Source organism: Papaver somniferum, chromosome 2 (genome assembly GCF_003573695.1).
Source record: "Papaver somniferum cultivar HN1 chromosome 2, ASM357369v1, whole genome shotgun sequence".
NCBI classification, from domain to species: Eukaryota; Viridiplantae; Streptophyta; class Magnoliopsida; order Ranunculales; family Papaveraceae; genus Papaver; species Papaver somniferum.
This window is the reverse complement of record NC_039359.1, coordinates 212,059,546-212,082,624: the sequence shown is the minus strand read 5'-3', so window position 1 is coordinate 212,082,624 and position 23,079 is coordinate 212,059,546. Positions and strand designations below refer to the sequence as shown.

At 36.3% G+C, this 23,079-nt stretch overlaps 1 protein-coding gene, 1 long non-coding RNA gene and 1 pseudogene across 3 annotated transcripts; 2 read left to right on the top strand and 1 right to left on the bottom strand.

Annotated features, from left to right (window-relative positions):
* The first annotated feature begins 5,316 nt into the window (after positions 1 to 5,316).
* Positions 5,317 to 11,749, top strand: LOC113352764 (annotated as a pseudogene).
* Positions 5,800 to 7,076, top strand: LOC113352765 (protein starmaker-like). Its single transcript, XM_026596542.1, has 3 exons — positions 5,800 to 6,156; positions 6,259 to 6,903; positions 7,005 to 7,076. Exons 1-3 carry the CDS (start codon positions 5,800 to 5,802, stop codon positions 7,074 to 7,076), a joined length of 1,074 nt encoding a protein of 357 aa, XP_026452327.1.
* Positions 11,750 to 17,393: 5,644 nt separating the features above from the next.
* On the bottom strand, positions 17,394 to 21,883 carry LOC113354504. 2 transcript variants are annotated; one of them, XR_003361921.1, is made up of 10 exons: positions 21,284 to 21,883; positions 20,793 to 20,903; positions 20,540 to 20,597; positions 19,078 to 19,200; positions 18,648 to 18,706; positions 18,503 to 18,571; positions 18,328 to 18,408; positions 18,008 to 18,099; positions 17,875 to 17,920; positions 17,394 to 17,635 (listed from the first exon to the last, which is right to left on the bottom strand). It is a non-coding gene; the product is annotated as an uncharacterized LOC113354504 (long non-coding RNA). The 2 variants fall into 2 exon arrangements; XR_003361920.1 differs by having other exon boundaries at positions 18,503 to 18,706.
* Between the last annotated feature and the right edge of the window lie 1,196 nt (positions 21,884 to 23,079).

Here is a 23,079-nt window from a genome sequence, read left to right as displayed (position 1 = left end):
TGCTATTTATTTGAAATTAATCAAAATAAAACATTGTTCGATCTCATTGTGCTCTACTTTTGGAGCAACTATTTATGGATTACATCATCATTGTGCACACATGATCCTTCCATTGACTCATATATGCATTCTCATAATCAGTCAGGATTTCATTATTCTCTAGAATCATTTAAAACTTCGGAGCGTCCTCCAGTTTGATTAATGTACATATTCAGAGACAATCTTATGAGATGATTTCTGATGTTATAAATAAGTTGTGCCTTACTCACCTACTTCCTTTATAGGTGAGGATTGATCGAACCAAGTGGTTTCTCCAACTTCCTTTTGGAGCCACAACCTCAACCACACTTCCACTGAGTGTAGTTGCAACACCTTAGTCTATGGTGTATATCCCGTATTGAGGATTTGTAACTTTGCAGGTAGGTTTGCAGCTGGTATGTGTGATCTCATCACTTTAGCGACATCAATGTACATTCTGAAAATCGATTATTTTTTCACTTCACATTTACATTTGTGGAGTGCAAGAATCAATATGAGACACGGTGGGAACACACCACGACAATTCCTGTCGTTCCCGTAGAAAATTCTTTTTCTTATCTTCCCCTAACGACGGGAAGACTTTCTCATTAAAGTGATAACCCGCAAATCCAGCGGTAAGAGATCTCCTGCCAAAAGTTTTAAAATGCGGATAATGTTGGGAACTCATTTCCAACATAACTACTTAACAGTTTTTGAAGACCCGTCATAGTACTATGTGGAGTCGTGATGGCACATATATAGTGCAACCAAAAATGCGTAAGAACAAGAATGTCAGGCATAAATCCAGTTACCAACTGGTACGCATAAAAGGTTGACTAATAATGGGTTCTAAAAACGAATTAAGTAAGATGCGTGTAATATTGCATACTCCCAAAGCAATAAAAGATAGGTTGGTACGCATAACTTATTCCTTAGGCACCATCTGTAACCTATGATGGTAGCCTTTGTGAGACCATTTGTTATAATATGCTTATATTGATCCTATTAAACATGCAATATTCATCAAGTCCTTTTGATGTAAATTCTCTAGCATCAATAAGGGTGGTGAGCCTTTGCACTTTGCATTGTGTAATATGTGCTAGGATTTTTATAAGAAAATTAAATTAAATTAAACGCATCGTTTGTTGTGAGCAGTGACTGATTCAGTGCGTCGAATCATCCACCAGAGCCATAAATCACTTGAATGGTCCGCATTCTGCATGGATATTGTTCACTAACAACACTTTATTTCTTTGGAGAATGAGTTATTTACCATGTTCATCTAAGTAAAACTGGATGGTCTCAATCATGTTTTATTAAAGAAAGACTTTGTAAGATGAGTGACGCGCTTTCTTACTCTAAAGCATAATGGGGAGAGGCAGTGCAAATATAGTAACTTTAGAAATCACTGATTGTGATAGATGTCGTAACTTCGCATTCTATTAGTTCATTGTCTTGTACACTCAAATGAAGTAATGCCCATGTTAATAATTCAAAACGGAACATCGTGTCACAACCAATGTGTCTTATGGTTATGTAAAAGTCTTTATGAATCAATCCCAATCAGTTCATTGTTAGGGTTAATATGAATTCAGCAACTCAAGTTTTAGTGATTTACAATTCACTAGATTGACATATTAATATTCTAAGGATATACTTACTTCCACATTCATTAGAAATAGTTTATAGATGCAATCAATATCATTCTCACTGTAAGTTTAAAAAAAGGTAGGTAATAGTTCATGCATGAACACCCTTTGGTGTGATTAGCCCTTATAACATATAGAGCTTAGACATTGAGTCTTGCGAGATTTAATAAGTGGTGTGGCCTTATTACGTAACAAAAGTAGGATTCAACTCAATTACTTTAGAGAGAATATATGTTACGTTTCATCCAAATATATCTCAATTTCTTTAGAGAATTTATGTCTCGTGGTTTCACTCCATAAGTGCAAACATTGGATATAGTTCAATTGAATAAGATAGTCAATTGGCCAGGCAAAGTTCTTGTTGCGATTAAAGTTGATGTGAAAATTGGTTGCTACTATGATACACACATTAATTGTATTATCAACACGTATGACCAGGTGCATTTCCAACTCTTTCATTTATGATTGGATCTAGAATTACATCTTAGTTTCATCCCATATTCAGATGATACATGTACTTTGGTGTCATTACTACTGGGAAAAAATACATCTTTGTCTCATGATATATATGTCCCTTTTCACATGCTTTGTATGAGTCATTACGTCTAACCCTTATTACTTCGGGGTTATTTCCATTTTTAATTTTGCCGCATTTAGCTTAATTGGAGAAATTTCTTTACCTCAATAGGCCAAGAGAATCTCACTACATATGTCAAGCAATTACTTTAGGTTGAATAGATTACTAAATATAGTTCTCTTGTTGATACTTTAATATTTTAGCATATACTGGTTCGTTAGTTTATGGATGAAGTAGAAGAAATGGAAGAGGGAAAAAAAAATCTGACTCGTATCACTTTTTGTGAGTTCTTCCACAAAAATTGAGATTCATGCGCTTTTAACTATAACAAATCTTTGTTGAATCTACTGATTATAATTCAATAGTCTAACCAGTGGATCACATCCCACTGGACATTCATGTTCGGGGAAGAATATCATGAATGTTTAAATTTCTTTCAAAGCATTTCGTAGCTTCTTAAACGTTTTCAACAAAGATTTTTGTACTCAACGTAAGTTGAGGACAATATGTTTCATTAGAAACACAAGGGCATATATCTTCACCTTTTAGATGGTACATTGTCATTGGTAGAAGGTATTATATGGGATAAATTCATTCTCCACAAGGGAATGCTTTTCACATCAAGTAGACAATAACGGTGCTCAAGTACTTCTGAGCCCTGGAAAAAAATCATATTTGAATGGAGTTGGTTCAACCAATTGGACAAAAGACATCATTTTAATTAGGGACAGTATCATATTCAAGAAAAGAAAACAAAATTTCAAGACCAAAGTCCTTTGACCGTGTTGACAGAGAGAGAAAAAAATATAGAAGTAACAATGGAGATTATGGAGAATGTAATGTGAATCTTTTGCGACGGAAGAAACAGAGACGAAGTTCAGGAAATGTATTGATCCCACGGATTGGACAACAGAGCAAACAAAATATGGATATTCGCAATCTTATTTGTTGGTAATGAAACCCTTGTTACGATGGCGGGCTTGCTTTTGATGGTAAAGTAAAAAAAAAATAAAAAAAAATCAATGATTCCTTCAATGTAGAACTCGTGCTTGATAACGTGTTTTAAGAGAATTATGGATGAAACAGGGAAAGATAAGAAGAAGGATAAGAACAATCTTATTAGGAGAAGTAGTGTAGAATCAATACATAGTTTTCCTTATAAACAACCCCAAGAATCTAGTTGGACCGCACATCCATGGGCCGTAGGCCCTGTGACAATAAACAATTTTTTATGAACGATTTTTTGGGGACCATGGTTTTTTTGGTGGGACCATGGTTTTATTTTGGGTAAAGACATTAGAAGTAAATCTAGGTCACCCCTTATCTGGATATTTATATTAATACCTAAATTACCCTCCTAATTAATTTTGGGTGATGGTTAGTTAGTGTTAATAATAGTTACTGTAATGATTAGTGAGATGATCAAGTTAAAGATAATTAGTGAGATTAAAAATCAGATGTTTTTTTTTTTTAATGAAGTAGAATTATTGAGAGAGTAAAGTTAGAGAATATGAAGAAGGAAAACATGAAAAACGATGGAATTTACCAATCACAACCGGAGGAAGGGTATTTGGGTACCCAGGTGTGCTTCAAACTTAGATAATGTTGGTTGAATTGCTCCAAACTTTCAAAAAAAATGAAATTTTTTATGTAGATTTGGGTCAGTTCGGTTACCATATGTCAAGAACATGTAACCGAACACACCTGAAAGTGTAGTTCGGTTACGTTTTCCAAACACGCAGGTTACCGAACTCGCTCGTTAATGGAGGTTTTGGTCGTACAGTGTAATGTTCGGTTACCTAGGATAAAATGGTAGGTAACCGAACTTTGAACTTAACAATTTATTTGGGTACATCTTGTGTGTTTCAAAGGTAGAGTTCGGTTACAATGAAAACTTAACATTTTTGCGAATGAACCGAACTTGTGGACTTCTCATTATTTTCGTAAACTAAAGTTCGGTGATATCCTTATTTTGTGAAGGAACCGAACTTATGGACTTCTGTTGTTCTAATACAAGGAGTTCGGTTAAAAGTATTTTTTGCGAATCAACCGAACTCTATTGGCTAAGTTCGGTTACTTTGTAGTTTTAAATTTTTTTGCGAAAAAACCGAACTCTATTGGCTAAGTTCGGTTATTTTGGAACTCAAGATAGTGGCCACAACAACACAGTTCGGTTAGATTGGATTTGTTTTTTTTTCGGTTCTAAGGGTGGAGTTCGGTTACTTTGTAGTTTTAAAATTTTTTGCGAAACAACCAAACAGAGAGTTCGGTGACTTAGTTTTAAATCCAATAGAACCGAACTGTTCTTCGTGTTCTTCATTTTCAATAAGTTCAGTTAATAAACTAATTTTTTTTGGAAAATCGGCCTAACCGAACATGGCTCTGTAACTCCTACTAAAACCCTATTTTGATGATTTCTATTCGATTGAAGCAATCAAAATCAAATTAAAGTGAAGGGTTTGTAGGAAAATACCTCCGGAGTGGTCCCATGGCAGAATCAGGATGCAACTGGCGTCTTTTATACTCGATAAAATTATCATGTAACAGAACTTAATTGTGAATGCATTGATGTTGTTACATTTTCTTAAATATGCGGTGGTGGTGGTGGGAGGAGGAGGTGGTGGTGGTAATCGGTGGTTGGTGGTGGTGATAATCAGAGGTGGTGGTGGTGGTAATCGGCGGTGGTGGGCAGTGGTGGTGGTAATCGGTGGTTGGTGGTGGTGATAATCAGAGGAGGTGGTGGTGGTAATCGGCGGTGGTGGTGGGAGGAGGCGCTGGTTATATATATAGATGGTTATTAGGTTGGTTTTAAATTAAATTAAGTTAAGGGTAGGTTAGTCATTTCAACGGTTTAGGACACTCCTTATCACTATAGGGAAGGTGGCCTAATAAAATCATGGTCCCTCAAAAAAGCCATGGTCCCTAAAAAAATCATTCTTTTTTATTCACTACGCTTAGATGGATCTGGGGGTTGGGGTTACCCAGGCCCAGTCTGGTAAAATGGTTGTACAGGTGTCAGTTTTTACAAGAGCAAAAAATTTAAGGGCTAACCTCATAAACTCCGCTTCTTCTTTTCACTTTTTCAGTTCGCAATTTTGTTAGCATAAACCCTAAATAAAACACTCTTGAAATTGAAATCCAACAAAGAAGTTGAAGTTGAAGAGAAGATAGAAATCATATCAATCCTATCAGCTAAATTTGTATCCTGAATTGTCGTCTTCATTGAGGTTCGTATTCTTCTTCTTTTTTCTGTAAACCCCTAATTTATGTTTTTCTTATTTGATGTTTGCATTGATAAATAGAATTTAGGGTAAACAATCTAAGTAATCTAAATATATGTACTCAATCCAATGAACAGAAATTGTGGGTCTAATTTAAGTTTTTAAATTTGGGCGATTTCACTGAACTACTAAGAAACCGAAAATGGCAGATTTTATAGTTTCTGCGAAAATCAGTGTTGAGTTTCATCGAGGGTTTTTCAATTTTTTCTGCCAGGTGTATCTGTTTTGAGTAGATTGTTTAGTCTTGGTTACTCTTGGAGTGGAAGTGGTAGGGATGGATGAAGAGAATGTATTGCGAAAGAGCGAAAAGAAGAAGCACAAAAGAAACAAGGAGAATGACGATTTTAGCAATTCCGAAGTACCCAAAGAGAAGAAGAAGAAGCACAGGAAAAGCGAGGAAATAGAGACTTTAACTGCCTCAGAAATACCTACAGAGAAGAAGAAGAAGCACAAGAGAAACAAGGAAGTAGAGGCTTTGAGCTCTTCAGAAGTACCTACGGAGGAAACGAAGAAGAAGAAGCACAACAAAAGCAAGGAAAAAGAGGCTTCGAGCTCTTCAGAAGTACCTACAGAGGAGACGAAGAAGAAGCACAGGAAAAGCGAGGAAAAAGAGGCTTTAATTACCCCAGAAGTACCTACAGAGAAGAAAAAAAAGAAGAAGAAGCACGAGAGAAACAATGAGAAAGAGGCTTTAAGTACCTCATAAGTACCTACAGATGTGGGAGGTGAGAAGGGGTCTGAGGAGAAAGAAGGTGGGTCTGATAATGGGAGAGAAGAAAGTGGTAAACACAAAAAGAAGAAACACAAGGAAAGGGTTACGGAGTGCAATGATGTAGAATGTGCAACTGATGAAGCGGCTTCTCAAGGGAAGGATCACAGTGATGTGAGCGGTGAGGTAAATGATGAGCATGTGAAGAAGGGGAAGGGTAAAAAAAATAAAAGAAAGAACGAAAATGGAGGTGATTCTGGAGAAAGCTGCATTGAGAAGTCTGACGGTGAGGCTGAATCTGGTTCTTGTTCTTCTAAGAAGAGGAATAGAGAGGAGGAAGTGCTGGACGTAGATATAGGAGAGGGGAAGAAGAAGAAGAAGAAGAAGAAAAAGAAAGGGTCCAAATTGGATGCACATATTGAGAATATAAATGCGAATGTTGGAGATGTTGAAACAGAAAACAATTTCGGAAGTGCAAATGAGCATTTGAGAAACTCGTATTCCAAAAAGTCATCCAAAAGAGTAAAATTTGCTAATCATGTAGAAGTCTTTCCTGCATCTGATGACCAAGATGAGCAGGAGGAAAACCCAGGAACTGAGTTGATTCGAGGTAACTATACAAAGGAAGAAGATCAAATAATCAAAGATGCCATTTACAAGTATATAGAGGTATGCTTATGTTTTAAATAGAATGAATGCGTACCAAAATTTGTACTTTGCTACGCAGTGTGTGGTCTTGTCATAATTTATTAGAGTGGAAATTCTTTCAGAGTTCTATGTGCCCTTGTTGTGGACCTGTGGTGAATCTGGTGATGCACATCGAACACATATTGTCTTACTAGCAATCCGTGTGACACACACAACAAAAGTGGAACATGTACCCCCTCACATTCATGTATTTTCACAATTGTATATGGTCATGAACATTAAGCTTCTCTAGAGGAATTGCTTTTTATCTTGAGCGTAGGTTTATGCTCGGAAATGTCATGTATATTTTGTCTGACTGACTAATTTGATCACTATTTTGTTTTAATTTGTTTTTCATCGAATACGCTTGGTTATCATGCTTACAGTGAATATGCTAGTATTTAGTCCAAATGAACATGCTGTTCTATAAGACAAATGGCACATGTATTATGTATACATTGCTTGGTTAAGCGGCTCATATGAGTTTTATTCTCTGTTTTCTTAGTTAATATTCAAGTTAATAACAAATGGCGTGCTCTGAAGTATCAAAAATTTGGCAAAGGTTTCGCGAACCTTAGGAAATACGAAACCTAGGAAATTTGAGTTAAAATATCTTAGGGTTTATGTATCTCCTATTGTTAATATCTCTTGTCTATTATTTGAGATTTTCATGAATTATTGCATGTAGGATTCAACTGCTAGAAGTTGTGTTCTCATTTGGTAACACGTTTTAGGGGTTTGTGGTAGAGATACACACCAAGGAAGCGCATGACTGTGGCCCCCAGACTATCATGTTTGCCACCTCCAATATCCAGCATTTAGACACCAGATTCCCATGTTCATTACTTCTAATTTCTTAGTGATGGTAGAGCACCACATTAATATCCATAATCCGCTGATGTTCTTAGATACATGAATTGGGAGAGGACGGCGTGGATATGATTCTGCACTCCGGGAAACATCCAAATGTAAGAGGATGTTGGAAGGAAATAGGTGAGTGTACTCTTTCCATATATATGTAACAGCATATGCGGATGGCATTCTTTTAATTATACTCATTGCATTCTTTGCTTCCATTAGAATATGTAATAGGTTCAAATGGTGTGATGAGTCGATGGTTCCACTTTCTGAGCTTGGGATTTATAACTTGAAGAGGTATTTGAAACTTTCAGGGGCTGCCTTACTGTAGGGCTTCGAGATCAGTATGTCACAGAGCAAATATTTTGTTTACGAGGGAGGACGAAAAGGACCAAGATGATGTGGAGGAAAACCCAGGAATTGAGTTGGTTAGAGGTAAGAGGTTCACGAAGGAAGAAGATCAGATAATCAAAGATGCTGTTCACAAGTATATAGAGGTATGTTTATTGTATAAATAGAATTAATATCTACTAAATTTTGAACTTTGCCAGGCAGTGTGTGGTTTTGTCATAACTTATTAGAGTAGAAATTCTTTCAGGGTTCTGTGTGCCCTTGTTGATGATGTGGCACTCTTTATCAGCTCATAATCCTTAGCTCAAACTTATCCAAGTTTAATTAAGAAAACCTGAAAACAAAAATCTAACCGTATCTTAATTACTGGCTTCTTCAGTTCTTCTTCAACATAAAAACTGTTTGAGCTGTGGCTTTTAAGTAATCTGCGTCATAAGAAGAGGCCTTTGTATATTATTTATTTTGTTGGAGAAATCTAATATAACATTTAGGGTTAAATGATGCTAGTAATCATACAATTATGAAAATACTAAGGCAGATGAAGCCTGAGGATAACATGAGGAAAATAACAGGAGGGTAAGAAAGAGATGGAAAAGAAAGGGAATTTTTTTATTAAGTAAGAAACGTGCTTAGTTAAACTATCATCACTTGCTAGCTTGAAAATGACTACTAATATTGCTGTGTAATAAAGAGTGCCATCATCAATAATATTCACCCGTACATATATAAAAAAGTGACAGCTCTGATGATTGTTTTTTCATTTGTTTATCGACCCTTGGTCGTTTTAATTTTATTTTCCATCTACTACGCTTGGTAATCATGCTATCAGTGGAACTTCTTGTATTTATTTTAAATGAACATGCTGTTCTGTAAGACAACTTAAACAAGTGACACATGTATACATTGCTTAGTTAAATGGTTCATATTAGTTTTCTTCTCTATTTTTCTTACTTAATATCCAAGTTAACACCAAATGGCATGATCTAAGTATCATAAATTCCGCAAAGGATACATGGACCTCAGGAAATAAGAAAACCTATGAAATTTGAGTAATAAATAAGTTAGACTTTATGTATCACTCGTTGTTAATATCTTTTATTGTATTGTTTTGAGATTTTCAATAAATCATGGTACGTAGGATGCAACTTGATTTAGAGGATTTGCTAGAAGTTATGTTCTCATTGATAACACATACTCGGGGCTCGTGGTAGAGAAACACACCTGGTTAGCATGACTGTTGCCCCCAGAATATCATGTTTGCCACCTCCAATACCCAGCATCTAGACACCATATTCCCATGTTCATTATTTCTAATCCTAATTTCTTATTGATGGTAAAGCACCACACTAATAGCCAAAATCCACTGATGTTCTTAGATACATGAATTGGGTGAGGACGGCGTGGATATGGTTCTGCACTCGGTGAAACATCCAAATGTAAGAGGATGTTGGAAGGAAATATGTGAGTATACTCTTTCCATTGTATATAAACAGCATACACAGATGCCATTCTTTTAATTTTACTCATATTGCATTCTTTGCTTCCATTAGAATATAATTGGTTAAATGGTCTGATGAGTCGATGATTCCACTTTCTGAGTTTGGGGTTTTGTGACAAAAAAAGCATGTTTAACGATGCACTTTCCATTGCCTGTTCCACAGAAATTATATAATTTGAAGAGGTATTTGAAACTTTCAGGGGCTGCCTTACCGTATAGGCCTTACGAATCAGTAACTCATAGAGCACATACTTTGTTTACGAGGGATATCACGCAAGTGGACTGAGGATGAAAAAGCATTTGTCTTAAAGTATGTTTCGTAAAGTTGGCTTTTGTTGCTTTCTACACGTGGAGTATGCTTATGTCAATCCAAATTTCTATATCTCGTTTCTCCTAAGTGAATTATAAGTTTCGTTCTCTACTCCAGATATTTTTGGTACATTCTAAGCATATGCCTCAATCATAAACTCTAGGTTTCATGAAAAGCATGGACCAGATTGGAAAACCATGGCCGAAGTCCTTGGAAAAAATCGCTATCATGTGAAGGATACATGGCGTCGGATATGTCGTGAGAGTTTTAAAAAGGGTAAACTACTTTCTTTCTTTCCTTTCATTTTGCTATCATCTCTTGCTTATCTGGAATTTTAATAAACTAAATTGTATTTTGTCTAACTCGTTCGTCATCGAATTTTGAGTTTCTAAAACATAGATCAGGGTATATATCTATTCACAGCTCAGTTTCGAATAAAAATTGCCTCTTCTTTCCTGCGAACACGAATAGTATGCAGTGGCTATATATCTTCGGATTTTGTATCTTTCGAATCTCTTTACATTGTATGAGCTCTCATATATCTTCGGATTTTGTAGAGAGTTCCCACTAATGTATATGGATTGTGTAAACTCGAATCACTTTCCACTTCTTGAAATTCAAAAAAGTAGAACCGTAAATGCCGAACTATTTTATTACCATGCGGGGGTTGCGATGGTTTCCGACTGTTTTGCCACTTTTTGGACTGCTTGTCAGGAATCTTGAAATCTGTTTACGTGTAGTTTATATTAAGGGATCTTGAAATCTGTTTGGACTGCATTGTACTCAGTAGTCTAATTTTTCTAATTTTTGATCTTCTTGATGGTTGAAGCATTCTCCTTTTCAGGTATAAACAATTATCTTCATCTATGGTGAAGAAGAAGAAGAAAGAAGAAGAAGAAGAAAGTAAATGGGCCGACGTAGACGATTATCGATTGCTGGATGAGTAAGGAACTTGTCTTTGACTTTCTAATTTAGTAATGTATGGTTTCATTGTATCTATTACTGGAATTGCAGACTTGTTAGGCTGGATGCTTGCTGTGTTGAAGATGTTGACTGGGATAATCTTCTTGAGCATAGGTAAGCAATTCAACTGAAGCTTGAAACCATTTTTTATGTTGGTATAGCTTATAAATTGTTCTACTTCTGTAAAACATGAAATAAAGAAACAAAAATACCGGCTACATTTCACCTTTCAAGTTGGAAGTCAATACCTTGTTTGAAAAATCCACACTCCTCGTGAAAACCGAAAACCTAACCATTTATGAAGAACTTATCTCTTCTGATCCTGTTTGTTGTGTTGGTTGCAGGCCTGGGGATACTACTCTGAAACGTTGGAGACAGATGGTAAATCACATTGGTACGCATGGACTGCTTTCCTTTGGAGAACAAGTAGAAGTGCTCGCTAAACGCTATTGTCCTGAGCTAGTTGAAGTCAGAGAAGCTCTTGACAGCAGACCTGTGGTTGATTGAGGTGTGGATGTAGGAGCTGCGGGCTCAACAGGGAATATGGCAGGAAGGTCATGCCCAGAAGAAAAACACTACTGGGAAATGGAAGCACCTAGTTACCCAGTTCAAATGGTTGAATGACCGTCTCTGTGTCTATGAAAGCATCAACTATTTCTTTAATCAACTTTACAGAACAATTCTACGCTTTAGGCCAGCTGTGAATAAACCTTTATGAAGCACCACTGGGAAATGCACATGCGTACACGGTATCTGATTCGAGTCTGATTTTGTTTTTTGACCAAGCCACTAATTCACATAGTCGGATCTAGATGAGTTTGAGTTTGATATCGGACTGTTTGTTTTTTTATTTTGAGTCAGATCTGACTGACTGACGATCTCACTACCTAATCCTTCACTCATAGAACCACGCCACTAATTCACGTACAATTTTAAGTCAAATCTGACCGAAAAAAACAAACAAACATATTAAGTCAGATCTAAATGAGTTAGATGATATCGGTCAGAACTAGACGAGTCAGATGCGAACGATTCAGATGAGTCAGCAAAAAACAAACAACAAGGTGCTAGTCAACCAAAAATAAGCCATAGAGGCTCACCATTACCAGTCGACCAAAAACAAGTAGCTTTTCATCGTTTTTAAACCCCCTGTAAATTGAATTCCATATAGCCAGACCATGAGCCCCTCTAATTTTCTACGTCAAGTGTCATTTGGTATTCTGTAAGTAACATTCTTTCACAAGAACTGCTTAAAGTTAGTCATCTAAGTTGAATAATTATCAGGTTTGTGTCCCTTGCGAAGAGTAATTTTTCAAGTCTTCATTGTATTGTATGCGCTTAGCATATTATATATGCTTAAGTTTTGCTGCTTGATATGATTTTGTTGCTTGAATTGATTCATGAACCTTGTGCAGTAATCTGAAATCAGAAGGCAGTTAGTCGGCTTATAATTTGTATGCGTAATTGCAGCATTTCCTTGCTTTAAAGTCTCTTGTGCTGACATTATTGCATTAGCTGCTAAAGAAGCGATAGTCTTCAAGTTCAAGTTCCTCTTGGAACTTGGAAGGAAAGACTCAACATGTTCAAGTTATAAACAAGCTAAAGGAATCTGTCGCCATGTTGGGTAAATCTTGGTCATCACTTAGGTAGATATAAGAGTTCATAATCTGCTTTAAGGGTTCAGCTATGTTTATGAGTTGAATCGTGTTGTTTTTTTTCCAGGATACATTAGGGGTTGGACATTGTGGAAAGATTATACAATGCCAAAGGCACAAACATTGATAATCAGTACTCGAGAGATATCATTTATGGTAGAGGTTTATTTGGTATCGACTCGAGCATCTCAAAGGATCCAAGAGCATCACCAGTTGTTAAGTCTTTTATTGATGATCAAAACTCATATTTCCAAGTCTATGCTTATGCAGTTGTGAAGCTTTCCTCTACCAATGTACTTAGTAGAAATTTGGGTCAGATTAGGATTGATTGCACTTAAAGCTTATTCTACTTGGTTGTCATCTTGTCGTCAAACAACAAAATATGTGTAATCTGAGGACCTGGAAGAAGAAAGACATTGATTGTCTTGTAAAACTACAAATTTAAAAGAATCTGAATTTGATTATAAATTTCACAATAACAGGTCAACATAAAAACACAAATTAGAACGGATTAACTAGTTTATGTTGTTGGCTCAGCTAAAAGATTCGGACAACAAGAAGTAGATGCATCGTCTTTAGAACTCGTTGTTTCCTGCTGCTCGCCACCGGAGGAGTTGCCGTAATCCAGAGATTTTCTGAAGTTCTTTGAATAAACTGCATTCATTTTCTTTTTGTAAGTTACTGACAGACGACTTGTGGCCTCCTTTAGTTTTTCCTGCAATTGAGTTAATATACCAGGAAATACAGATTTTGCATCCTTCCTTAACGCATCCACAACATCCTGCCAAGATTCATTGTACAATCTTTTAATGCACCCAAGCTGTAGCACTTTAAAGTGATCCTCGAAGCTTATACTTTCCGGGCTGACTTTGTCATCCGCAATATTTCCTTCCAATTCCTGGACAATCTGAATAGTACCTTAACCAACCAACTCAAACTGCCTATCGCGTTCGCATCTGTCATCTTCGAATCTAAACAGGTTCTTTTCGTAAGCATTTTTCTTGCAACGGTATGTATCACCACCTGTGGTACTACTCTCTGCAGAAACCCAAGAATCATTCAGTACTGCAACTCCAAGTTCCGTCCTTCCGCTAGCTGAAATTCTCTCAGTCGAAAGCTGATAACTTGGGTTATCTTTTTCGCACTTCATGAGACGGTCAATCATGGGTTCCTCCAATTTTGATGCTGGAGATTCAGAACCTATCTCCCTTTCATCCGTCTGGGGTTCTTTCTGCACTGGAGACTCCGAACCTATCTCCCTTTCATCCTTTTGGGGTTCTTGCTGCACTTTATCATTATTCGCTGTTCTTGGAAACGCGACACATCCATATTGCCGCAAACCACCAACCATATCTTTCAATTCACCTTCTGAAATTCTCTTTTTGCTATAAAGATAAAGACACTTCAAGTATTTCTTGCAATCATCAGGATTTGTAAACCTCTCCTTCCTCATGACTTTCTCAAAGAATCTGTAGTTTCGATAATAATCACCTTCATATAAAGACATCGCCTTATTGGAGTCTTCTGCTTCAACCCTTTTTGTAGATTTCAAAACCCTATTCTGCTGATCAGCACAAAAATCGTCTTCAATTGCATGTTCTTCAGGCAAGAATATCATGTTAAATCCATGAATAAGGTTTGAATGATCTCTAAAGATTTCCTTGATCCTTGTAGTTACGAACTCCACATTGGTGGTGTCGTAAGTTGGCGAGGACTTGTATTCTTTCATCACTTGAAGGAATTCATGGTATTTTGGTGTTTTTTGAACAGCTTTTATGTAAGCAAAAGAATCTTCTTCTCTAGGTCTCTTCATCTTTGCTCAATCAAAACGGAACTAAACCTTGATAATTGATCACAGACAGAACCCTTATTTTACAGAGATGGAAAAGAGAGTATATAATGAAAAAGTTAGGGTTTTTAGTAGTTGGAGTCAGGGATGGATTTTGGAAGTTCGATTCAGAAATGGGTTTCCTGGTGATCAAATTTTGGAAGTTTTCCTTCGCCGCAATCTCTGGGGTTTTTTCGTGATCAAATTTGTGATGAACACGAGTGGAATGAAACAGGATCCGCATGGCCCTTATGGGCTGGGCCACACACGTGCTACAATGACAATTACAGTGGGAAGCAACGCCGTAAGGCGGAGCGAATCCAGAAAGATTGTCTCAGTTCGGATTGTTCTCTGCAACCGGGGAATATGAAGTTGGAACCGCTAGTAATCGCGGATCAGCATGCCGCGGTAAATCTGTACCCGGGGCCCTGTACATAACACTGTCACATCCTGGGAATCGGTTTCACAAAATGAGATTCTTGTAGAATTTGAGTTTGGTGTTCCACCATTACCAAACTATACATATTATTCATCATTTTATAAAGCGGGCGGAGGTAAGGGATCTCTTTTCTGCAACGTAAGGCGGAGCATATTTGACTCAACACAACCAAATCAATTCTGTGTTTCGGTCCGTTTCGACCGAGACACTAGGAAAACTTTATGTCGTGGAAACAAATATCACATATAATTGTGTATATATATAATGAAATACCACCTGTTTTTAAAATGAGAAGCAAGTCTTCCTTCAAAATAGTAAAAAACTCAAGATCTATACAAATTTCAAAAACCTCAACCGAAAATTTCCACTAATTCCACCCAATTGCGGCGGAGCCGACCGAAATTCAACCAAGAATTACGGCAATTTCCGGTCAAATTTCGCCTCTTTGAAATCAAACATTTCGCTAACTTCAATTCCGAAAACGGTAAATAGGTTAAATTTTCACGAGTCTTTCTACCTATTTGGAACTTTGGATACTCCGTTAGAAGTTATTTTTCGCTTAAAAAGTTGATAAGTCAAATGTTTGTTTAGCAATGCAGCTTTAGAATGTGCTGTAGAAGCAAAAACATTAACCTGTCGTTAATGGATTTTTTTTATTTCAGGAGCACAATTTAATCTAGAATTTAAAAGTAGAAGAAAAAAGATGCTTCATAGAAAATAATTCTTTTACTTTTAGTGATTTTAAACTTTTGTGAAATTGTATTCTCAAATTAATTTATGGTTTTCCGACTTGATTAAGACAGAAACTAATTTCTCAAGATGTGTATATACATCATCGTGGAATCCATTAGGACTCACTTGGAAAATATTATAGAGGTTTTCGATATTCTATTCGTGTATTAGATTTTTTTTACCAGTTCGGTTTTCGTTCTGGTGGATTTCCATATTTTTTTTTGGTATCCTAGTTTCTTTCTCCCTAACTGATTTTTTTTCATGTATTGGAGTTTTTCTTTCAATTGCATGTATCCTAATTTTATTTTATTTTATTTCGAAATAAGAATAATATAAACAACTTAATACCTGAAAAAAGTCATTATTTATCCATCTTGTCACTAGGAAAAGATTTAAACAACCATGATACACACACCGAAGAATTTATACTTCGGTGTGTCCCAAGGGAAATCCAACGGCCATAACTTAGCGTGCTTAACATCGGGATTGTAATGATGGAAAGTGGATCCCAACAGCTGTAAGAAACAGTGCAAATCACGGGATTTAAACTCGGTACACCAATCATTTTCGAGATTTAAAATAGCACATGGTGTCAGGCTCTACTTAAAATCGCTAGCACTAAAGGTAGACCAAACTTTATTGGATTTGTAATGCAATTTTATATTTGAATCAGCAATTAGTTGGAAACGTAATTGGGACCCACTTTACGTCATTACCTTTCTAGAGATAGAATCACCACACAACCACGATCGGATTTTTTTCGGGATTTTGATCGTTCAGTTACAAAAAATCTTTGGTATTTTGTCCGTAATCTACCCAATTTCACCACAACTGCTAGTATCATGAGAATTCTTCATTCTTTACCAGAAAAACATCTGCTTCAGAATGCTACGTTACAGCAGAAAAATATGTTCCTTACTTAGAAGAAGTAACCTGTTTTGAGGCATACTATAAATTTTTGAGGCATACTCAATTTGAGCCGAACCTGTGTATTTTGTCTAGGTTTGGCTGATAAACTTCAGCCGAACGTATGCCTCGAAATATTTTGGTATGCCTCAAAATAGATTTCTAGAAGAATCTTGTAGAGATATCAACTCTCCGTAGAGTGTTCATGCTCTCAGGCCCGCCTCTGAAGCCCATCTTGGCAGATATTTTCTTAAGCTAATATAGGCTTGGATATTAATGGCTCAATATTTTTTTGTAGATTTAAAATTAAGAAAACAGGGAAGCTATACATGTGTGAAACACGTTGAAAGTTTTGATGGCTTGATCGGTTCATACTAAAACTTCTTCTAAACAAAAGAAAAACGAAGGATTTGTGACTTGACCCTAGAGTACCTCAATCCCGAATCACAACACCAAACTCTCGGATTCGTAACAGATTGTAACCGTTAGTTAAACGGGTTGTAAAGGCTCTCACCTGTTGCTGTTACATTTTTTTGTAAGGGCAGAGGGGCCATTACGAGTTCTGCTTGTAACGTCCATAGTAACACCCAGTTGCCGTACTAATTTGACACGTGGTAACAGCTTGGGGCCAGTACGAAATATTTGTAACAGCCTGGTCGTAACAACCTCAAGCCGTTACTACGGGGCATATTAGTAACGACCAGAACCCGTTACTATGTGGCGAATTGAAAGCGTTAGGCAGTTCATTTTCTGCCAGAAATAAGCCGGAATTCTAAATTCAATATACCTGCATACATTCATCATCCACACTCGAGAACAATTTCTTCAATCTATTTATATCGCATTCATTCAATTCATATCAGATTTATATTACAAATGAACTGAACAAATGTATATTACAAAAGAACTGAAATTTCTCTACGTACCAAACCTTTTTTTTTTTTTTTTTTTTTTTGTTGAGTATCAAATTTCTAAGGGAATACATGGAAGGTTCCAAATTTCTGAGGGAATACATAGAAACTTGAATACATGGAACTTACAAATCTTAGCTGCTTTGTTCTCCACCCTTCTGATGAAATAGAGCATCATTCAAATAACCGCAACTAAGCTCTATATGCTTTGCAGGCTTGCTTTGTTGAAAGCTTGGGCATCAGAAAACTCGATGTAGGCGATCCTGCAAAATACAACAGGCAGCATTATTATGACAAGTAAACTGGAAGAAATAATGTTCAATAAACGCAGTTCACGTAAATGCAAACAAGAACCACCCACATATATACAAAAAAATGATGAACTGAAAGTAAAAATTTAGCTGGTAGGCATAACAAGATCTTTCCCAACATCATTTCAGAAACATAAAGTGAAAGTCTTGAAGAACCAATGACTAATGCAGCAGTTTTTGTAGTAGCATACCTAATGGACAGTGCAAGCTTGATGAACTCCTTCCTCAATATCTTCCCTAAAACATTGAAAACCACAAATTATAAGCAATCTCTAGGTTAACTTGAAACAAAAATGAACTTCTCAGTGCTCACAGTAGCACTACCTGATATCATGGGTTCAGGATTGAGAACAGCATTTCCGATTGTCTTCCTATTTCTTTAAGCTCCAAAACACCAGTATCCACTCCAACTGCTTCTGAAAGGATTTAGAAGCATACATTAGATGCATTACAAATAAACTACAGTTCAGAAGGAGACAAGTATTCAGTATACCCTGCATCATAAGATGCCATTAAGCCAAGGTAGTAAAAAGTAGTACAAGGGGTTAAATTTCCAAAAGCATCTGTAGTACATGAGAAAGGGAACTTGGAACCACTTGCTAAAGGAAATAGTTTACATAAGTAAAGAAGTTTAGCATCTTTACTTGAAATCGATGGAAACATCCTCCTCCTCAGTAAATGTACTTTCAGCTGGAAAAGTTCATAAGTTGGCACTATCTTTGGTCCTGCAACAAACCAAAGTCCACAAGCTCTCTCACCAGAAGCGAGTATAATTGTAAGAAACAGAAAATCAATCAAGTATACAAGTGAAGTACTTACCTGGTAATCTAGAAGGTACACAAGTTGATGCCAACCCCACTGCAGTTCACTTCCCACCAGCGCAAATACCTCGCAAGTATAAACTGAGTGTCAAATCCACAAATTTAAACTTGATAGTACAAGTATAACCAAGTGAAGTACTTACCAAGGATTGATATTTCCCCGTCTGGCTACTACTGCTTCAACTGACCTTGTGTGAAGTCCCTGTGCATTCACATCTAACTTAAATAGCTGCTTGTAACTAAAAGTAGACATAGAATAGATAATGAGTAATGCCTCACTGTCACACTACCATAACGGTGGAATATAGTATAGATGGTGATAATAATAAAAGGATTAAACATATCAGTCAACCTTTTCCAACTGCAATCTGCATATATAGTGTAAATAAGCGATGTAAAATCCACTGGGATAAGCAATTCAAGCAGTATTTTTAGCTAATTAGCAAATAAAGAACGACAGTTTGAAAGGTTGTAAATCAACGCCTTTTATTGGACAGATGATACCGAAATGCCAAATGCCAGATCGGGACATGACGGAATCCTTTTGGACCACATTGAAGACAAAATACTAACCTGAATTCAGACCATATCTCAGCGGCAGAACCTGAAGGGAAGAACTTCCTGCAACATTTAATAAAGGATGTTACAGCCTCAAAATGTCGTCGTCTCAATCTCCATCCTACCGGCCCAGTATTTCTGTACAAATTAAACAAAGCAAAGTAACTAGCAGCAAACTGTCCAGCGCCTTTAGTGTCTATGAGAAGTAAAATCCCAAGTTATCCAATGCATAGTTGACGATTTTGTATGGTGAATAATAATACTGATTTGGAAACACATTTTAATGACAAAAAAATGCAAGGGACAAATGGTCGACTGCAACCACTACATGCCTGGCTATCTGACTTCTGCTACAGGGTCATACTCCTATATAAATGCATATATGGAACATGTTAATGAAACAGTTCCGTGTCAGTAAATGGTCAATCTTAGTTGATGGATGCTTGATCTTCCTTTACACTGTGAAATTAATCATACGCGCTAATGGACTTTAACTGCAGATGTGAGATAACCTTAAATTTGCACTGAAGTCATTTGATGTTTTTTTTTACTAAGTTGAGATAGCATGTCTATATATATTTTCATTCTCAGAGAATACGAGTTGTATAAATAATCTATTAACATCATACTCGAAATCTAAACTCAAGGCAAATTAATGGTCTGGATCAACAAAATATAGTAACTCTACTGAATTAAGGAAAAAGAAGACAAAAATGACAAACCCAAACTCCAATGGAAGCTCGACTTTGGTGTTTGATTTGTGCCTCCTAGGCACTTTACTTAGATAGTTGATTGTCCACACTAATTTATTTTTCTAATTGAACTTCCTAAGCACTTTACTTAGATAGTTTTAGCATAACGTGTTTGAGTTACGTTGGTCGAATTACTGCCAGTTTAACCTCCTAGAGGACATATTAGACTGCTATTAATTATGACCTGCCATATGGAGGTCCATAGTTACATTTCATACTATAGTTGTATGCTCAAACAAAAAGAATTCAAACAAATAAATAACGAGAAAGCCTAGTGCAAAAGCTGGGTCCTGCCTTTAGCTTCTCACTTGCTTTGTTTTTTGTTGGATCAAAAAACAAAGGCCCCTAAGTATTAGATGAGACGATATCAGTGTTTCAGTTCTCACACTACAAGGATCTGAATTTTGCACTACACAAACAAAAAGTATCACAATAGAATTTATGTCCGGTGGGAAAGACAAAAAGAAAAAACGAAAATGTGTAAAACACCATCCAGTTCACAGTTCAATCATTTTCTGCACTACCTTGCCGCAATACTAAATTTCCCTCTCATTCAATTATTTCTTTCTCTCACGACTATATCAGCCTTCAGATGTTTAGAACCTTTTTCCTTTACAGTCCGATAACGCAAAAAAAAAAGTGACTAGCTACTTGACCTTTTTCCTTTACAGTCCACAAAATTACAGACAGTTCCAATATCCAACTCAAGATCATTACTAAATTACCTTCATAAGTCGGTGGTGAAAGGCAAGTTATAAGTGCACAGCGAGCAAGAGAGCAATCCTTCAAACAGAAGACAATCTATGAGAGTCTGTAGAAAATAGAAAAATGTGCAGAAACGTATTTGTGGAACAATACTGGTGGTTGCCTACAAACCTCAATTGATTCAGGAAACTTTATTTAAAAAGGAAAACAATTTGTTTAAATACTTGAAAGTATATACTGGAACGAAATGTAGAATATTATGCAGAGAATTACCATGACAATTGGGTTCTGTTCACTTTTGCCCCATTTCCATAATCTTTGAATCTCATTGGACCCAAGTGCGAATACACCACCACCAGAATTTGTATAAAGAAGTCATGCAACCTGGAAAAGAAAATTTTGAAGCAAAACTAAATGAGATGGATTTTCCTTAAAAACCCATAATTAAACAAAAAACAGCAAGAGGCCTAAGTTTATCTAGATACTGGGATACCACAGTAGACTAGTGTCTATTGATCAATGGGATACAATGATAATTATCCTATCCTTAGCCCACTAATGAAAGAGGTCAGCTCTGAGGTAAAAACAAATGCACAGAACTATGGGTTATAAACATCAAAAACAGTTTCTTCACCCACTAGGAAACTAGTGAAACACAATCATATTAACATTGTCAAATCGAACATAATAATTTACTTAGAATCACAGAAATTCACTTAGAATCACAGAACATAACAGACTTCTATTAGGTAGAGAAAGTTTACCTTAAATCAAATTCTAAACCCTAACCATCGGTTTCATCTTCAATCACCATCATCTATACTCAGAACCATCTGTTCGAAACATCGATTAACTTCTCAAACCACCAAACCCAGTCTTTGATTTCTTCTCATCTATCGCTAAATTGAACCTTAAATCAATTTCCAAACCATAACTTTCTCTCTCTGATTTACCCTATCCTCTATAACCCGAGTTAATACAACTCCACCATCTCCTCCTGCTATTCAATCCACCAATTCCTCCTTCGATTTTGCACAAACTCAATACTAACTGCAGAAACCCTAACTTTATTTCTTACTGATTCGTCATTCTTCAATCAATAATAACCCTAACCAAAACCAAATTCACAACCTCAGGAACACCTTCCTGATCCATTTACTTCTCCATATTACTTCTCAATTGATATGAACAATTTCTCAGTTCATGCTTTTGAGAAGAAAAAAAACAAATAACAGCGAAAAAGAAGAAGTTGGGAAGAGAAAAAACGAAGAACAGCGAAGAAGAGAGATGAGTTTCTCTTCGACCCTGTTTCTTCTGAGAGATCGAGAGAGAGGACGAGGAACAATGAAAAAGAGAGGAAGAGGGACGACGAGGCGGAGAGAAAGAGATAAGACGTAGAAATGTGGAGTATGTATAAAATCCAGGGTTTTATGATTGAGATGCATCTCGAGAATAGAATAAAGGGTAGAGATATTCATTTAGGCATACACGGTGTAGATGAAAGGCTAGAAAGCACGCATGTGAATGACACACACACCAACTCCAAGTGTTACGACCCATGTGTGACCAACCGTGTGATTAGCACGCCTAAAACAACTTCGTAACGGCTGGACTCTGTTACGAAATTTTGAACGATTCGTAACTGCTTATTTCTGTTACGAATATTTCGTCACGGCCATTTGTAAAGGACATTTTGTAACGGCCCCAAAGTCGTTACAAATTATTGTTACGAATCCGGGAATTTGGTGTAGTGCAAACTACAACTGAAGTAGGCGAGATCTAGAGAAAAACAACCAGTGTAAGAATATCGTTTGCGTTTCCACTTACCATTTATGAGTACTTATATATAATGATGTTAACTTGCAATTTGTTTTGATAGTTTCAATTGATTGCTCTATTAGTCTGATCTAACTTTTTTGGTTTTTGTTTTCTTTATGGGTTTTCAGGTTTAAAGACTCGATGATTTGAATCATAACTTCTTGTTTGCATCTAGTAGTATATATTTGAAAAATGATAATTGTCATAAGTACTTTCTGTTAATATATTGAATGCCACATACTTATAATTTCCACTTAAAATTGTGGATTCCTGTGGTAATTAAACTGATTACAAGCAGTTGCGTCTTATTCTTGCAGATGGCCTATTTGACCTGGGTGGTCTTGGATGTTCTTTGATTTATCGAGAGAACTAAAATAGTAAATCTCAAATCAGGTACTAATTTTGTCTTGCATGCCTTTTATTTCCTAGTATTTGTTTAGTTTTGATATGTATCCTACAAAACACTAGCTAAAAGCAGAAACGCTAGATGTAAGCAGAAAGAACAAACAGATGCAAAATTCCAATTAGGAACCCTTGATAAGTTTGTTGTTAAACTTAAAAAAAATTACACTATGAATCCTTTAGTTTATTTGGAAACTCGTCAGCTTAAAACGAAAGGATTCATAGTATAAATCATAAGCATTATAAATGAAAAAAAAAAAGAGCATTCCGGATTCTTTCACACAGGCTCATCCAAATGCCATAGGCGGCTCTGCATGTTTTCATCTTATCAAAATGTTTA

Bases quoted from the DNA above. Each gene is read 5' to 3' on its own strand.
- LOC113352765 (XM_026596542.1), top strand. From the start codon at position 5,800: ATGGATGAAGAGAATGTATTGCGAAAGAGCGAAAAGAAGAAGCACAAA. The intron at 6,157-6,258 runs GTACCTACAGAG...GGAGGTGAGAAG, and splicing joins AGGCTTTAATTACCCCAGAA to GGGTCTGAGGAGAAAGAAGG. The intron at 6,904-7,004 runs GTATGCTTATGT...AAATTCTTTCAG, and splicing joins CCATTTACAAGTATATAGAG to AGTTCTATGTGCCCTTGTTG.